We start from the raw sequence: 19,531 nt of genomic DNA, 5'->3' as shown, positions 1-19,531 counted from the left end.
GAAAATTGAAAATTAACCTTTGGAGTATTGGATCATTTGCAACTAATATAGGAGGCTTCTTAAACTTTAAAAAGCGTTGCTCTTGTGGAATAAAAAATGACATTTTAAACTATATTTATTCTGCTGTCTTCCTCCGATAGCAATCTTTTAGCAAAATTGTAATTTAGAGAGGCTATATTAATGCAGTTCTGTGAAAAAGCATTTGCCTCCTTTCTCATTTTGCATGAATGTTATCAGAACGTAATACATTATTGGTTTAAAGAAGGATCTGAGTAAACAATAACACCATAAATTGATTCATTTATTTCATACCCAGATTCATCCAAATAGCAATATGCCAGGATTGCTATATTTATTTTTTCCCATCTCTTGATGTAAGGCAACTCTGAATGGTTTACAGTGTAATAAAAATATAGAAATACCTAGATAATTTTAAGTATAAAAACAGATTACAATTACAAAAAAAAATAAAACTAAAATGAAAAACTTTGAAGCAAAGGAGTGGGTTGCCTTCTCTATCAATGTGCCAGTAGCTTCTCCTTCAGGACCCAATGCCAGTCAGCAAGCCAAGTTTTAAGGCTTTTCCTGAGGGCTGAAAGAAAGGGGGGCAGATCTTACCTCCTGCAGCAAAATATTCCAAAGTTCAGGGACCATGGCTGAAAAGGCTCTTCAGGATCCCACCAGCAGAAATTCCTTGGCTGGTAGGATTAATAGTAGGCCTCTTATGCCAGCACAAATAGGCCAAAATTATGACCTCCGGGCATCAGTACTTACAATCAGACATTTTCCTGTTGCTATTGATCGGACTCTCACATCATTGTATGGAAATTTGGTCTATTCCTCCATGTAATGGAGGAATTCAATTTTTATTCAATAACTTCTGAAGGTTTTCTAGCACAGACAGCTCTTTTTACACCCTTCCACAATTTTTGTCCAGGTCTAGACATGTCTAGAATATGGCTTGGCTGTTGCAAAATACTGTAATCATTTACTTGTAGACTTGCTTTTCTTGCTGCATGATCTATTTGCATTTTAGCTTCAGATGACAAAGAGTTTTATCTCTCATAGCTACTGTCCGACTTTGCATGAAGAATGATTTTGTTTATGATGTAAATTAAATAAGCACCAAACATTGATGTCATTTTTTCCCCACTCAAATTTCATTTATTGTACCAATAGGATATTCTGTTCTATTCTATTCATGACAGTGGTAAGGCTGCACAAAAATTCAGAAAAACTGAAAGGGACAGATACCTTTCACAGAACTGCATGTGAGGTCTTCCTCTTTTATTTTAGATTCATTTTTATTTTTAGGTGCTCACATTAAGTTGGCCCCATGAATGACTGAATACTGGATTATCTCTTTTCTTATTCATCACGGGTGTCTATGGAGGGAAAACAACGTAACAGATGCTGTGTTGCAATACAAACCCAGTGTATGCATGCACAGGGAAAAGGGGGGAGCTTGGATTGCAATGCTACTTCCACCATCTTGCCTTTTTAAAATTCCATCTCCAGCTGCTGCTATTATTAGTATATTCTATATCTAGATACATATTTAGTAACTATTCTTGAAGGAAAGTAGTTCAAAAATTCTGAGCTTTTCTAGATGAGCCATTTTATAGATGCTTTTTCTATGTCTTTAAGAAGATATATCTGTTGTACCTACGGTATGTAGGTATATACTGACCAGATATCTTCATTCTGAGTTTTATAAAAAGCTGTAATCCAGTGTTGTTTTGTGAACGTATTTCATCTTTCTATTCCCTGCAGTTTGCTGATGATTTTAATTTTGAATCAGGGCCTTTGTGAATTGCGACTTCTAATATAGCAATAGCAGTAGACTTATATACCGCTTCATAGGCCTTTCAGGCCTCTCTAAGCGGTTTACAGAGAGTCAGCATATTGCCCCCAACAATCTGGGTCCTCATTTTACCCACCTCGGAAGGATGGAAGGCTGAGTCAACCCTGAGCCGGTGAGATTTGAACCGCTGACCTGCTGATCTAGCAGTAGCCTGCAGTGCTGCATTTAACCACTGCGCCACCTTGGCTCTGAATGAATTGCTTTACTTAAGGATCTTCATGATTTTATAGCATTTGCTTGCAGAATACAAAAATGATTTTTCCGCCTCTATATTCTTATTGTACTTAATAACATGAGTTTATTTTGAATTCGGAAATAAGAAATAAGCCTAAATTGTTTTTTTCTTTCTATTAAAATTATATGGCTTGAAACATTTTAGGGCAGGTATATTACTACAGGTAATCCTCAGGTTATGATTATTTGCTCAGTGACTTTTTGAAGTTACGACAGTGCTGCATGAATAGTAGTTATGAGAAGTTCTCAAAATTCCTGCCACTGCAGCATCCTCTTACAGTCATGTGATTAAAATTTTGGCACTTGACAACCTGCCTATATTATTAGCAGTTATTGCCAGCTATAGGAAGATGGGACTCCTTCATCCACACCATTATCCTTCCACCTTCATTGGCTCCATCCTGCTGCTTCCATCCTGCCCAGCAAGCTCCCTTTAATAGACAAGTCTCTGCTGTGCTTGCATACTAGTGCCCTCACCCACTGCTTGGATTCCATTCAGCAGCTGGAGGAAGAAGACAGTGAAACAGCTGGAAGTAGTTGTGGCAGAGGCAGCAGGGGTAGACAGTAGTGTGCAGGATGGCCAAAAGGACAGTGATGATGAAGGAGATAGGTAGGTAAGGGAAGTTGAAGCAGAGATAGCTTGCACAGGGCAAAAAAAGGATGAAGGAATGCATTGTCCTGGCCTAATGACTACAATCTGGACTGCTGGGAGTGCTGTCAGTAAGTGGCATGGTCATGTAATGTTTTACTTAACCATTTCACTTAGCGATGGAAATTCTAATCTCAATTAGGGTCATAAATCAAGGACTAATTGTAATAGTCTAGAGCCAGCTTATAGGGGAGAGGGGCAGCATAAAAGGTAGGTAGGTAGGTAGGTAGACAGACAAACAGACAGACAGACAGACAGATCCGTCTGTCTTAATATCTAAAAGTTTTTCAATTATGGGCCAGAGAATATATCAGATTTTACTGTCCTATTTTGAACATAGAGGAAGAAATATAATACACACAGCCAGTATTTGGGGTATGCTAGGTTAGGAAAAAAATATCAGTGGTAAGGATTGAAATGACAAAATTATACAAAGTATGGAAAAATATGTTTTCATTTTTATATTATTAGAATTCAAATGAAGTTAAATGCTGGAGAAATGCTTTGGAAAAAAGACGCTTGCAAATTCTTTGTTTCCCACAAAATTAAATTGTAGAATATATTCTTATATCTTTATTTAGTGAAGTCTGCCAATTTGAACTTCTTTAAAAGGGAATTATACAAATTTGTAATGATAAGACTACTAATAGTTACTGGTTTTTCCCCCTAGTTAATTATTTGTTTGCTGATGTTTATGTGCTGTTCCACTGCAACAGGACTTTGAAGAGCTTACATTTTCTTCTTATAATAAAAGGATTAAAATACCAAAAAGTATAATAAAATGAGAAACAGTAATCAAAATGGCAATACAAAAGTTACTAAAACAGAAATTAAGGTTATGAGAACAAAGCGTCCAACCACAGCCCAGTAACTTTTACTGGATCTCCTCCTAGGGCTTTCTTAAAAAGCCTTGTTTTAATGGCTTTCCTGAAACATTTAACAGTGTGGGAGCGAATTTGATTTTGAGTAGTAAGCAATTTCAAAAAATGAGAGGCTACAAAATTGAACATTTGACCTAGAGCAGAGGTGTTAAACCTTGGCAACTTTAAGACTTTTGTGGACTTCAACATGCTGCCTGGGGAATTCTGGGAGTTGAAGTCCACAAGTCTAAAAATTACCAAGGTTGGGCATCCCTAACCTAGAGTGTTAGTGACATGTAACAAACAAGTAATACATCTGTGATAATACAATAAGAAAACTACAATGATTAAAATAAGTTAAAGAAAGAGAGTAAACAATGAAAAAGAAACAAAAAAGGAAGGGGGATAAAAATAAGGATTGAATTTTATAATGATATAAAATGGTAATTGGTGATGAAAGCAATATATTGTCTCTCACATCAGGATTTTTTTTTTTTTTTTTTTGCTGTTATACATCAGTTGACAAAATGTACTTTGTCTACAGTAGTTGCTTCTGTCCAATCACAATTGGGAATCATACAAAATGCAATAGTTATTGGTTGTACTGAATCTATCACCATTTGTATATTGTATTTATTTGTTGATATTTTTCTGCACTGAATTTAATTGAGTTCATTTTCACTTACACAGAGTACGACTGACCATAATCACTATTGTATTTTTGTATAGGTAGCTTTGGTTCTGTGGACAGAAAGTGTTGGTCTTACTTTGGTGAATAGGGATTTGACTTCAATGCAACTGAAAACCCCCAGTGGACAGATTCTGACATACTATATTCTACAAATTTTCCCTTTCACATCTGAGAGCAAGCGAATGGGAATCATAGTGAGGGTATGTATTGTTAATATTTTCTTTTCTCATTGGAATCCTGTTGAAAATATCTTGTACATATTTATATAATATGAAAACCGGAGGAAAACATAAATGTCCTCCAAAATATTTTCAGAGTAGATTTTGTTTTCATCAATTTTCATAATATGAATTGATTCATTTCCTAACTTATACAGATTCTATATTCTAGAAATGAAAGGAGTAAATATTGTACATATGGTTTTAGGTCAGCATTTGTTTCTTTTGTCCTTAAGTTATTGCTTTACTTATTTTTAGGATGAATCTACAGGTGAAATCATGTTTTATATGAAAGGTGCAGATGTTGCAATGTCCTCCATTGTTCAGTATAATGATTGGCTAGAAGAGGAGGTAAGAAATATTGCTAACAATTGCTTCAATTTTAGAAAAAGGAAGTGTTTTACTTTACTATTAAAATGTATAACAGTGAATTTAAGAATAGAAACTGAATAATAATCTTTTCTAAACCTGTAATATCTAACTTTGCCTACATCAAGTTTAAAAAAAACGAGTAATGAATTTGGGAAATTTTTATCTAGAGGTTCATCTAATAATTGAAAAGGAGACAAAAGATAAAACTAATTTAATGAGTAACGTAAAATGTTTTTTTTTTCTGAATGCAGTATCTATTAGAAAGAAAGGATATTACTTTAAATCTAAACAGTCATCATAAATACGATCTCATATATGCTCAATCTGTTTTGCTGGCTTTGCTTTTACCCTGGACAGCAGAAATGTAACTGAAAATATATTTAAATTATGTATGAAAGCATATGTTTTTAGAAAATAAATGCATTATACTATATTGCTGTACTGGACACCAGCAGTTGTCTTTATTTGACCTTACATACAGATAATATGGTAATGTGATAATCACACAATGCATGTTCATAATGGTATTGGCAATATAAATCAATAGTCGCTTCAGGCAGTTTGATTTAATCAGGGTCATGAATAAATTAAATTCCCTGAAGACCTAATAAAGTGTCATAAAAATTACTTTTGGTGATAATGATGTACAATTAATTGTAAAATACTTGCTTAATTTATTTAGCATTATGAGGTCAAATCGATACACATTTTGCATTAGAATGACAGAAATTTGCTTTTTAAAAAATAATGAATCTTTTTAATGTTACTATTTTAATAGAGAAAAATAAGCTTATTCCAACTACTTTGATGATGTAGTGTAGACATTTTCTATGATAAAGGTAAAATATAGTCTGAAAATTTTTTTTGAAACTATATTTAAAAAATAAAGGGAACAGATAGTCTTAGTCAGATGGTGAAAGAATAGGGACTTTGGAAATCATGTAATCCAATAAGTCAGGCAGAGAACCAAGGAGAAAAAGAATATCTGCTCTAAGCTGTGTTCGCTGTATTGTCCCAGTGCATTTATGTGAAATATTCCATTCAAGGAAAATGCTTAATTTCTAAAACTTAATAAGGAACCTCACTTCTTATTTACTCAATTAGGGTACAGAATCCCAAAGTAGAGAAAGTGAACATTAGAAACATCTTAGTTCATTTAATAGAGCCCGGCTATTCCATGAGAGTTACTTTTTTATTCATAGATGTGTTTCACAAATAGTCTTAAGATATTTCTATCCTGCATCTAGGACATATTCTACAAGTTGTAATTTAATTTAAAAAAAAATAATGAAGAAAACAATGAAGCATATTTAAAAGAAAACAGGAGAATAAAAATTGGAATTAGAGCAAAATTGATGAAATGAAAATAATAATTTGGAACTGTTTAAAACCCATGGTTCAAAGAGCATGGTAAAATTTTTAGCAGAATAAATTCTAGTCATTAGGGCATCAATAAAATGACTGTGTCCTTTATACCTCATGCCTTATTGATCTGAGGATTATGCCTGACTAAGCTTTCTGCAGCTTAATGTAAGACACTCAGAAGTGTAAGTATGAAAACGTTTTGCCTCGTGTAACTTGGATCCAAATATCTCCATAGTTAATTGAGTTGAATTTGTCTGATCCCTACAAGTATATTGGCATAGAATTTTATGCTGACATTTTTGGACTTTAAAGATACATTTAGAGAACCTTACAGTATTCTACTCTGGGGTTTAACTGGTTTTCTCTGATAGATCTTATTTCAGAAACCAGCCAAAGCTTGTCAAAGATACTTTTAGCCAGAGAAGCCACCTGTGTTCCAAAAGATGATACAGGTTTCCATATGCTTTTGATAATGCCTGGAAATTGTAGCCATTCCTCAGACTGATTGCAAATTTGTAACCAGACACATTTTAGTACACATTTCTCCACCAACTATACATTCACCTCCAACTATTTTAAGCTTCTGTTAGTTTGCCTACATCATTTCCAAATGATAGATTGATAGAGACAAGAAAAACCTACTTGTCATCTGTAATACAGCCCAAATCTCCATGTAACCTCCCTATGTAATTTCCTGTATTATCAAAAATCATGGACAAAAACCAGCACAGGTAGTTCAGAGGCCAAGTGGCCATGTGATAAAAAAGAAAGAAAATCCCTCAGCCCTACTTTTTGAATAGCCCTTCAAAAATAACCAGAGCTAATTTAATTTCCACTTGAAGGATGCAGAGGGCATAGGGAAAGACCTTGAAGGACAGGACAAGAGCTACTACCAAGGCCAGTGATTAGACATGTGAGGTTTGAGCCTATTTCAAGAAACCTGAGTAAATGTCTCAGGAGATCCCTCTCTAGGCCATACAAAGATAAAAGGAGAGGAGCACATTCAGACTTTCAAGGTTCTGTTACTATAGGCGTTACAGTAAAAGTTGTCATTATCTACATGGCATTGGTTCCTTAATCTGGGATAGAGATGGCAAGGGGACAATGAAACATACAAGGCAAAACTGTTGATTCAAATATCAGGAGGTGTCAAACTTCAACCACCAGGCCAGGGAGGACTGGAACTGATTAGATAAATTCACAAGAAGTTAAGAACGTTAGATAGTAAGTTAATTGAGAAAAGTTAAGAAGCAATAATGAAAGAATTCCAGCAACTTCTCTGTTTTGTATTGCTCTGCAATACTGATTTCGAAGAATCAGTATTTAAACCCTTCTGTACCTTTTTCTTTTGCCCACCAAACATAATACGCTTGGCTCCCTCTTTTGGGCAAGAGTTTCAAGGTTTCCTTTATCTTGTCAGTTATCAAATCTATTGCAATATTGCCTTTCTCCGACAGTATGAGAATGAACTCCCACAACAGGAAGGTTATCACTGTTGAGAATATGTAGCTGGCTTGATGTCTCAAGAATAAAATCATGGTTGTGGATGAATGTACAGCTTAATGTAAATTGACCTCATAACCTTTTGTCTTTTTGTATCAATGCATTGCAGCATGACTCATAACTATTCTGTAATTATTTATTTATTTGCAATTTTAGTGTGGTAACATGGCAAGAGAAGGTCTGCGCACTTTGGTTGTTGCCAAAAAATCCTTAACAGAAGAACAATATCAGGATTTTGAGGTAAAAAAGTTGAAAGACAAATATTGCGCTGAGCTCCAGTAATGGCAAAATAACCCCTATTTAGTTCATATATGTAATTTCTCTTTACTGTAGGCAAGTGATAGGTGAAGTCCACCTCCATTGACTTCATCATTGGCTTGATTTCTACAGCTTTCTTTTTTTGCTTTTCCTCAGTTTCACCTGCTTCATTTGAATAGTTTAATCTTCTATTACTATGTTCATAAGAGTTTCCATTTTAGTGGGTGGAGGGAGATAGCTATCATGCGGATGATAATGTAGTCTCCTTTTTTAGGTCTTCTGAGTTACAGCTGCATCCATAGCTTTTTATAACAGCATCAATATTTTTATTATTAGTTTTAATATGACATAATTTATTTTATGATAGTAAAGTTGTGGTAGGGGGATGACTATTTTAGTGCACATTGTAGACGTGGATGCATTCTTCCAATAATGAGCAAAAGTAACAGAATTGAAAGAGACCTTGGAGGTCTTCTAATCCAACCCCTACTCAGGAAGGAAACTTTATACCATTTCGGACAAATGGTTGCCCAATCTCTTCTTAAAAACCTCCAGGGTTGGAGTACCCACAACTTCTAGAAGCAAGTCATTCCACTGATTAATTGTTTTAATTGTTAGAAAAATTGTCCTTAATTCTCTCCTTGATTAGTTTCCATCCATTGCTGCGTCTCCTGCCCTCAGGTGCTTTGGAGAATAGCTTGACTCCCTCTTCATTGTGGCAACCCATAAGATATTGGAACACTGCTATCATGTCACTTCTAGTCCTTCTTTTTAGACATACCCAATTCCTGCAACTGTTCTTCAAATGTTTTATCTTGTAATCATCTTTGTTGCTCTTTACTGCACTCTTATAAGAATCTCAACATTTTTTTAATATCATGGTGACCAAAACTGGATGCAATATTCCAAGTGTGGTCTTATCAAGGCATTATAAAGTGGTATTAATACTTCACATTTTCTTTATTCCATCCCTCTATTATTAGCTTTTTTGGCAATTGCAGCACACTGCTGGCTCATATTCAAGTGATCATCCACTAAAATCCAATTTTTTTTCTTACAGTTACTACTGTTCAGCAGGTACCACCTATTCTGCATTGGGGGGGGGGGTTCTTTGCCTACATTTCTCTACATTGAATTTTAAAGTTTAAAAAGAAATTGATACAAACCCAATTGGGAGTCAATAATGTATCTACTATATATAGGTAATATTTATATTGTCAAGGAATATAATTGTTCTTACCCCAGATTTTGTGAACAACAATGCAGGTAATCTTTGATTAATAGGACAGGCAATTATTTTGCTGATCAATGCATTCATAAACTATATGAAACTATAAACATAGACATCATATGATCACACCAACTTAAGATGGTAGTTGCAGTGGTCCCAGCTGCCATGATTAGGTGAATCCCATGCAATCACACAGTATCCCACAGTCACGAGATTGGCATTTGCAACTTTTTGCCCTCCTTTCCTGTTGACTTTGCTTGTCAGAAGCCAGCAGTGAAGGTCACAAAAGGTGACTATGTGACCATGGGATGCTGCAAGGTTGACAGTTAGCCTCTGTGTATGCAGTTTCAACAACTAAACACAACATTCTTTCTAAAAGTTATACACTCTATAGCACAAAACATCCCTTGCTCTATATCCCTTGCTCTATAACAAGGATTCAGTTTCTCTTTTATATTTTTGTTGTCATATTTTTTTCTATTACTAATATTCAATTTCCAAATAATATTATGATTAATCCACAAAGATAGCATATAATATAAGCAATATCTGAATTAACTCATGTGCCCAAATTCCACAAAACTTACTTTTGTTTATTGTTCACATTGACTAGTGATTCAAGCATGACTCTCCTTTCTGATCAAAGCAAAGTTTGTAAATTAGAAAATAATTGTCCCAAAAGCTTTATGTTTGTCTGTGATGTATGGTCTGTTTTCCAATTGCACCATACTATACTTTTCTATAAAACCCTCCATTCATGTTAATTATGTGCCACAGTTTTCAGGAATGAAGTAGTAAATCCTGAAATATTACATCCTGTCATCTGTGAAACTTCAGTCCAGATAGTGTGGTTGGTTACTTCAATTCTATCAACTTCATAAACCGAGATCAAATCAGACCACCAAAAATAAAAAGTAATAGTACTGTGCAAATCGTTTCAAATAAGACTTTACAGCTTGAATTTTACAGGTATAAAATATTTGGATATTTACGTTTCTTTCTGTCATTGGTATTACTTATGTTCATTTACTTCTGCATGCACATCATAGGTGAAATCTGAATTTCAGATTCTAAAGTGAATCCATGAATCAAATAGCACTCTAGGGCTTGCATTTTGGACAACGTAAAAATCTTTCTTATCTACTTGAGGCTACAAATTACATTTTGTTTTCTCTTAGAGTCGATATAACCAAGCAAAATTAAGTATACATGACAGGACGCTCAAGGTGGCTGCAGTTGTAGAGAGTCTAGAAAGAGAAATGGAATTATTGTGTCTCACTGGAGTTGAAGATCAATTACAGGCTGATGTTAGGCCAACGTTAGAGATGCTACGGAATGCTGGAATAAAGGTACTAATATTTTTTTTTTATTCTTCAGTTTGTTTATATACATTTTTTGTTCTCTTACTGCAGATCTATTGCTCTAACTAAGAATTCAATCCGTTTCATATGAGAAATATAAGCAACTAGGAATGTATCACTGCTGGTACAACACCTATAAGTAAAAGGAACAAAGAGAGAGACAGACAGACAGAGACAGAGAGAGACAGAGAGAGAGAGAGAGAAAGACAGAGACAGAGAGAGACAGAGAGAGAGAGAAGGCAAAGTTAATTTTTTGTAGAATACATTTAAATATATTAACTAGAGACAATTATTTTGCCTCATGCAAAAAAGCAAAGAAAATACAAAAAAATTATTTGAATTTTTGTACTATGGTAACTTAGTAACTATACAACAATATAATTACTAACTATATACAACAATAGTTACTAAGAGTTACCATATGAATTTTTCCTTGAATATATCCACATATATATATATCTATTTACATTCTGCTAACGTTATATAACTGAATACTTTAGTATTCCATGTGCACAGAAGTTGCAATGGAGCAGATCATGTTATTAAACACGTTAGGATTTGCCTTCCAAATTTGGCTTTAAATTTCAGAGGGGGCGGGGTTTCACAGTCCTTGCTTTACTTTTTCTTTAATGGATTTATACATTTTGGAGGATATTTTAATCTCTATTCACTATTTAGAGTTCCTTTGGTAGATTGGCAGCCATATGAATCTGTTTATTTATAAAAAGCTGCCTATTGGGACAGTAATATTAATTTATAACTTAGTTATAGTTGTCCTGAGGAGCTACCTTATTTGAATAGATAGAATGAGTTTAAATGCTGGTTGCTTTTGCCTCCATAGACCCCTACATCTGGACTCTGCATTTATTTGATGCAAAACAAAGCCAAAGGAATAATTTAAATCTTTACTTTTTTCCCCCCCTTAAGTTAATTTGAGAAAAATACATGCATGGTTTTTAATATAATAAAGAGTTAACAGTTAAATTCTAAAATTATCTCATAGATATGGATGCTAACAGGAGATAAATTGGAGACTGCAACTTGTATTGCAAAAAGTTCCCATTTAGTGTCTAGGAGCCAAGATATTCATATTTTCAGACCCGTAAGTAGAACTGCTGATATATTTTCCCCATCATTCTTAGCTCCTGTTGTCTTCTTTCCTAGAGCTGAAAGATGTGTTGGTTTCCTGCAAATTTGTTACATATAATCCAAGAATTAAATGCAGTACAACCTTATTTGCCAAAACACCCAAATTTTGGTCATGTGACCACAAGGTACTGCAACAAACATAATTTTGGGCACGGGCCAAAAGTGCATTCTTTTAGCACAATCATTTCAAGTTGTCACTGAATGAATGGTCATAAATTGAAGACTATGATATACAGCGTGTGTAACAGTTGTGTAGATAATAACACAAAGGACATGCATGTGGAGTACAAAAGAGTGCATACTGTGCATGCATTACTCTGTACAGTGGTGGGATTAAAATAATTTAACAACCAGTTCTCTGCCCTAATGACCAGCTGGATAGGCATGGCTCAGTGGTCATGTAACCATGTGGGCGTGGCCAACTCAATGTCACTCAGGTCAATGAGCGCTTTGCCTTAGCTGTAATAAGGGTTAACCAGAGAGGCCGTTTCTGTAAGCAGGTCAATAAAGATTAGGCTAGAAACAACACCAGAATGATTCCTTCCTGCCTTCCTTGCAGGATTAGCCCTATAAAGTAGAAAAAACCAAAAAGATTTCTTCCAACAACCAATTTCCAAACTGCTTAGAAAGTGAACAACTGGTTCTCCTGAATAGGTGTGAACTGGCTGAATCCCACCACTGATTCTGTAGCATCTTCTGACATGGGTTGTCCTGTTCATGTTGGTTGGGGGTATGAAAAATCAAGGCAAAACTCAGTAGGAGTTGACATAATAATGGGTTGCAGATATTTATCTGGATTAAGCATCTAAAGGAGAGGTTTTTAGCAGCTCTTAAAATTCACAAACCTCCCTTTTTATGACCCCATGAACACACACACACCGGTTCATTCAACCAAATTTTTGAAAACATGTTTTGGGCATTTTTTTTTTTGTGGAAAAAAATAAAGAAAGCTATTAAATATCCAATAGATTTATTCATTTTTTAAATAATTTATTAATATAAAATATTTATTTTGTGTATATTTCTCAGCGTTAGGAAGATTTGAAATGATTAAATTGAGAATATAATTTTAGCTGCAGGAGGCTTGAAATTATTTTGGCATAAGCTTGCTGTGCTTCTTGTTTGCCTTTCACACACTTGCCTTTTCCCCATATGCATCTTTCTTCAATTCCCGAGGGCTTGATTTCTGGATGGATCCTTGTCAGAACATTTTTGATGCAGGAGAGATAATCAAAATTTTCAAGTTTCTCATCCACATTACATTCTTTCTTTTTTAAGAACTCTAATTTAAAACCATTTTGTAAATGTGTCATGTATATGAAATTAAGAGGGAGAAAATGTAAGCTTCTCAGTGCAATATAACTTCAATGCTACAAAACTTGTTTCTTAAATGAATTTGCATGTAAATCAGTACGTTTTCTTCCATATTCTACAGCTCCTACGGTATCGGATTGAAATTCTATTTTCATAACAATGTATGTATCTACATACATCTATTTAAAAGTTGTCCTAACTCTGTTTTACTTTTTTATTTTAATTATTATTCAGGTAACCAGCCGTGGAGAAGCTCATTTGGAATTAAATGCATTCAGAAGGAAACATGATTGTGCTTTAGTAATATCTGGTGACTCTCTGGAGGTAATGGCCTAGCTTTCATCAATTGCTGATAATGTTGTTTGTGCAGGTAGGTAGATTGGTAGGCTTTCCAAAGGAGTCCCAATCAGTGAAACCAAGAGTCACATTTGTTTTAAATCAACACAACATCTAATACTAGTTAGTTAGATAATACTATAGATAATACTAATCTAACGCAACAGAGACATTCCACCTTTTTTGCCTGTTATCCTCTGTGTCCCATGAAAGTTTTTTTTAAAAAAACCTTCCTGTAGCTGGGGATGGAATCTTAACAGTTTCAAAGTCACTTGGATATGTCAAAAGGGAAAAAGAACTTTTGACAGTTGTGCTTCTTATGTATGTACTATGCCACAGGATCCTCTCAGATACTTATTTATATTACACAAACTTTTATAACCAGTTTCTTGGTTGTTTTAGAGAAATTATTTTTTGTGTCCTCAACCCTGCTCTACTCAAGTGACTTATGACCGCTGCAGCATCCGTATGGTCTTGCGATCAAAATTCAGACACTTGGCAACTGACTCATATTTACGGTGTTTGCAATGTTCCAGGATCATGTGATCACCTCTTTTGATCTTTTGACAAGCAAAGTCAATGTGGAAACCAGATTCATTTAAGAACTGTGTTACTAGGTTAACAACGGCAGTGATTCACTTAACTTTCTTGCAGCAAGAAAGATAATAAAATAGGATAAAAGTCACTTACCGTCTCACTTAACCACAGATGTTTTTGACTCAGTTGTGGTCATAATTTGAGGCCTGCCTTTCATTTTTGCGTAGCACTTTCCAACTTGACAGGTCTGTTGCCTCTTTTAACTCACTTTTTAATGGAATGAAGTCCTGAATATGCAAATTTTGTAAGTATTCGTTCCTTTTCAAGTATTCTAAACTTCTGCACATTTTTTCTTCCCAATATTATCATGCGGTTTCCCGTGATATATAAAAGGAGTCTGAACAGAGAAGTCACACCAAAGTTTTGTGTGCTTGATACATGTATTCTGTGAACAAAATCATCCAATGTACAGTGTGCTACGGTGTAAGAAATAACTGGCCCTTTAGATGCAGTCACTGGTTTTACCATCTGTGCCAAGAACCAGATTCTTTCTATAATGGATGTTTAGTCCTTCACATCACAACTTAAGAATTTTGGCCCAGCCCTCGATAACAAACTGCTGCAAGTCCATACCATTTAACATTTCCTTTCATGAACTACTTATTTCAGACTTGCCATCTTTTTATGGTTCTTTGAATTGGCTAAGTAAAACTTTACTCTGTTCTTCTTTGTATACTCTCTTATAGACATTTGTGTGTTTGGAATCATGGCCCGCTTATAGTTCAGCTTTAACTAATGGTCTAACACGCTTCTGTAGAATTCTCTGAAACAAAGCAGAATCCTTTCTTTCGTCAATAATAACGGCTACTTGTTCAGGTCCTAGTACAGCTAAACCATTCCCAAACCATGACATGGCTTTCTTAACAGTTTTTATGGGCTTCTTATTATGCAAAAGTATTTGGTTTCTATAAGATAGAACAATAGCCATGTAACCCCCAAATTTCTATTTTTGATTCATCTATTCATAGAACATTCCACCCAAAGTCTGAAAGGTCATCTAGGTGATTTTTGGCAATCTTGAACTGAGTACCAATATTCTTTTTAGTGAGCAACAGTGGTGGATTCCGGATCCAGTTGCAACGGGCCCGGGTGTCCACCACATGTGTACTTACCGCCCACGATACTCCAGCTACTCAGCATGTGTACTTACCGCCCACGATGCTCCAGCTACTCAGTGGAGTGTCACGCAGGCATCGTACGCTCTGTGCGCGCATGTGTACTTACCGCCCACGATGCTCCAGCTACTCAGTGGAGTGTCACGCAGGCGCCGTATGCTCTGTGCGCGGAAGCCTCAATCGGCTCAAATACAGATAAGGACAGCAGGCAGGCGGGTGGGCCCTCCAGAGCACCGTACTGGAACGGTACATGGTGCTCCAAGCAGGCACTGGTACGCCCGTACTGGGGTGTACCAGTGGTATCCCACCACTGGTGAGCAATATCTTCCTCTTTGCTGCTATTAAGTTCTCCAGACCAGAACTCATCTTACATTTGTTTTCCCTAACTTTACGGAGCTCTTCCCTGGCTCTCAGCAGCTACTCCACTTTGAATTCCATGTTTTCCCAAATGCTTTTTTGATGATGGGATCATGAACACTGACTTTATCCCAGGTGAGAGATGGGGATTACCTAAATTAAGCAGCAGCCAGTTCTAAAATCAGTTTATCATATTAATCTTTGCATCTGAAAAAGATTAAGGCAAAATCTGGGCCAGAGTCAGCGTATACAAAACAGACATTCTCACTGTTCTTGCCCATCACCAAATTCCAATCAGGAAATAAAAGCATATTTAACAATTTTCAGATATAATTGAAGTAAATTTCAAAAGACAACAGCATGTGGATTTACTCCCCTAGCCTTTCTCAGACTGGAAAGTTAACCAGGAGACCCACAGAGTTGTGTGACAAGATATCCCCCCAACATCCATCACCCCCCTTAAAAAACAGCTCAAAAACATCACCAAAGAAAAATGGAAAGAAATTCTCAAACACAGTGAGATACAAATCAGAGGTCATTTTATCAGAAAAAATCTTCTGAGTAATGTTTAGCAGAGAAAAGGATATCAAGGAATATCTATGTAGTTGCTAAAAAATGTCACTGATTTCATGGCACGTAACCAAATGACATAGTAAGATAGAATACTGACCTTGCGTTTCATTCCTTCTAGTGAAAACAGGGAAATGGGAAAGTTGGAGGGGCAACACCTATTGTAGTAAGGCACAAAGCAGGTGCTCAATCTGAGCATAAAGTTTTCTTCACTAGAGGAAATATGCGAGAGTCAGTCATTTTATTTTGGTCATTCACCAGCAAAACAATACACAAGAGTCCCAATTGATTAAAGAAAAACCAGCTATAAAGTCACATACCACAAATCGATATTGTAAGCTACAAGTAAAATACAAATTGTAAGTTAAAGTTAAAGAATTTAGGATGTAAAAATTAATATAGTAAAGTGTATTTCTTTTCATAGGTATGTTTGAGGTACTATGAACATGAATTTGTAGAACTAGCATGTCAGTGCCCAGCTGTAGTTTGCTGCCGATGCTCTCCCACCCAAAAAGCTCACATTGTAAAATTGTTGCAGCATCACACAGGAAAGCGTACATGTGCAATAGGTTTGTATCAATTTTGGTTTCCTTTCAATTGTGAAAGTAATTATTTGGCCGCCTAGTCACAATAATGAAAAATAAATGAATCTTTTAAAAAGATTGCCACAGTGTCATGTAAAAATGAAACGATGATATGGCACTCCTTTAAATAGAATGCTAAACATTATAAAGGAACATTTATTTCACTTTGTTTTGTCAAGATTTTGCTAAAGCAAGTGCAATTAAATCTCAGAACAATGAGCAAACCAGGGTTTGAAATTGTCAGCCAGTATTTTATTGGACTATACATAGCTTTAGATTTGAAGGCCCAAAGTTCCTTTTTTCTCAATTTTGTAACATCTTCTTTGTAATTAATAGGAATGCTTTGGATATATCTCCCCAAGTTATGGGAAAATGGTGTTAATAAGACCTGTAGAGCACATGACAATTGACATCCTCAACCATCACAAGTGATGACCATATTGGTTCTGAATTGCACAATTTTTTATCTAACACTTTGGCATCTACTGGCATGTTGAGCCAGGAGCCATAGCATCTCCCCTCCAATTTCTTGCTTGTTGAAACAACCTATCATACACAATCACAATTTTTTTATAATTTTCTAAACTATAATTTATATATAGAAAATTGGGAAATCTTTTAGCAACAAAGGTACAATAATTACTCAGGTTTTTTTGTTTTCGTAAGTTGAAAAAATAAAAACCGCTTTTTAATTTAAAATGTAAGTCAAATACCTTTATAGAAATTCAAGATGAAACAAAATGCAGCTAGTCAATGTGAAACACTGCCAATCCAAACTTAAATATTCTGCACATGTTTTTTCAGGCGATGGAGGAAATGATGTCAGTATGATCCAGGCAGCAGATTGTGGAATTGGAATTGAAGGAAAGGTATATTTATAAATTAGATTAAATGTGGTCTTAATAATAATATTTTAGGATTAACAGTTTCAAGTTACAGACAGCATGATTTGTGATATTTGTGCAAACAGACATTTCTTATGCAATAGATCTTTGCATTCGTTACCTCTTTCTTATGGTCTCTGAAGTAAGACATAGGTTTTTTTGGTGTGCCTAACGTTATAAAATTTGAATTTCTTTCTTAGGACCTCACTATTTATTACCACTCTATATACTGGTATGATTTTTCCCCCTCCCTGAATTCCTGTTTCTAACCATACAAAACATCAGTGTTCTCAGACTACTTTCTAAATAATTTTATTTAATTTGCTTAGTGTAATGGACCTTTTACCCTCAGTTATTTTATATTTTTGTTTCATTCTTTTCTGGCTTTATTCTTCATGTTTACAAATGTCTTTTGGAGCCTTTTGCCAGACCAGCCATATGGCCTCATAGGCTACACTTCAAAAATGTCACATATATAGTGAGGATTCCCTATGTCTGCTTTGTTTAGGTGAGGAGCCCATAACTGATTTATACTTTCAGTAGACAGATCAGATACAGCAGCTCCTCAAGATTTTAATCCTCTCTCTGGAAGACTTCTGGTGGGCCCCGTAGGTCCGTTTTTCGCCCTCCCCAGGCTCCAGAGCCTGGGAAGGGCGAAAAACAGCCCAACATGCAAACTGGAAGTTTGGGAACAGATTCCGGATTGCCTGTTGGAACGTTTTTCTCCCTCCAGAGGCTTCCCTGAGGGGGTGGGGGGAGAAAAACAGGCAAAAATCAAGGCCGAACATCAGTTGGCCAGTGCACGCATGTGTGCTAGAGCTGACAGAGCAATGCCTCACATGCCCTCAGAAATTGTTCTGGTGCCACATATGGCACGCATGCCATAGGTTCGCCATCATGAACCTAGCATGTCCCTGGAAGATTGCAAGGGGTGAATCTGACATAAGTTGAATCCTTTATTCCGTTAAGTAATGCTTTTCTGTTAAGAGATTGCCCTTAAATTGGTTGCCCCGATTCTACTGGCTTTTCAGAAGTCCTTAATTTTCATGACCTACAGGACGAAACCCTTCCCAGGTAAGGGAACAGGATTCTTCTGATGATGGTGTTATCTATTCAATTGTGTCCGACTCTTGGCAATTCTGTGGGCCAGGTCTCTCCACATCTTCTGATCTTGCACTACTTTGAATTCTTCTATGTTCTGGCTGGTGTCAGCTTTGATGATGGACAGGACGCTACCTCAGCCAATTCAGATGACTCTGTCTAACCAGATTCCAATTCAGAATAATATTTTGTGAAGGAATTCCATCTGGCCTTAGGAATAGTGAAGGAATAACTCGACCTTTTGGGACATACTTTCAGAAAAGATAATTCCCACTACCACTTTAGGATTAAGATGACTCTTTGCTTCATACCATGATGGATCCTCCAATGGTGGTTTCTGTGCAAGAGGAGGGGAGGGCAGTTTCCAGCTCCATCTAGTTCTGCTTTGCCAGATCTGTTTATTGACCATGTCAGGACCAGGATAGGGCATGTCTGGAAGATAGCACAGGAGTGATTCCTTCTTTGTTGCCCTTGAATTGCTTGAACTGCCTTTCACAGAGAAGAGGGAAGTGATTCTGATAGGGGAGGTGGTGTAAAAAAATATAAATTTGGCCTTGAAAATGGAGGAAGCATGAGCAATAGTTATGGGGGATTTTCAGAAAAGATTACTCATGCCTGAGAAAGAGGAAAGCATAAAAATAACTCAAAATAACTCTGTATCGATTTTGTTTGGTATAATATAAATCCGGGAGAAACTCTGACAGACTTTCAAGACTTTGTTATTCTACTTTGCAACAACGAAAAGCATTTCTATAATTCCTGTCATGCCTGTTTCTTGACACTGCCTGTCTCAGAGGACTGACATATTCAGAACAGTCTTTCAGATATTCCTCTGGTTGAAACTAAACCACTGTAAATAGGATTTCTGGATAGTATTCTGCAGACAGATAAAAACAGAAACAAGTTAGATTTTGTTGC

The 19,531-nt window shown here is 35.9% G+C and overlaps 1 protein-coding gene across 2 annotated transcripts in view; it reads left to right on the top strand.

Moving 5' to 3' along the window:
* ATP9B (ATPase phospholipid transporting 9B (putative)) overlaps positions 1 to 19,531 on the top strand; it is a 147,832-nt gene that overhangs the window by 115,429 nt on the left and 12,872 nt on the right. For both annotated transcript variants that reach the window (XM_032222525.1, XM_032222524.1), the window contains exons 16-23: positions 4,337 to 4,498; positions 4,775 to 4,867; positions 7,913 to 7,996; positions 10,424 to 10,594; positions 11,610 to 11,708; positions 13,304 to 13,393; positions 16,469 to 16,613; positions 17,433 to 17,497. In XM_032222525.1, the coding sequence (XP_032078416.1) occupies positions 4,337 to 4,498; positions 4,775 to 4,867; positions 7,913 to 7,996; positions 10,424 to 10,594; positions 11,610 to 11,708; positions 13,304 to 13,393; positions 16,469 to 16,613; positions 17,433 to 17,497 (909 nt within the window). The remainder of the gene's footprint in view (positions 1 to 4,336; positions 4,499 to 4,774; positions 4,868 to 7,912; positions 7,997 to 10,423; positions 10,595 to 11,609; positions 11,709 to 13,303; positions 13,394 to 16,468; positions 16,614 to 17,432; positions 17,498 to 19,531) is intronic.

The sequence above is a fragment of the Thamnophis elegans genome, chromosome 8, assembly GCF_009769535.1.
Source record: "Thamnophis elegans isolate rThaEle1 chromosome 8, rThaEle1.pri, whole genome shotgun sequence".
In the NCBI taxonomy this organism is placed as follows: Eukaryota; Metazoa; Chordata; class Lepidosauria; order Squamata; family Colubridae; genus Thamnophis; species Thamnophis elegans.
Note: the sequence above shows the minus strand (reverse complement) of the source record. Positions and strands in the feature narration are given on the sequence as shown.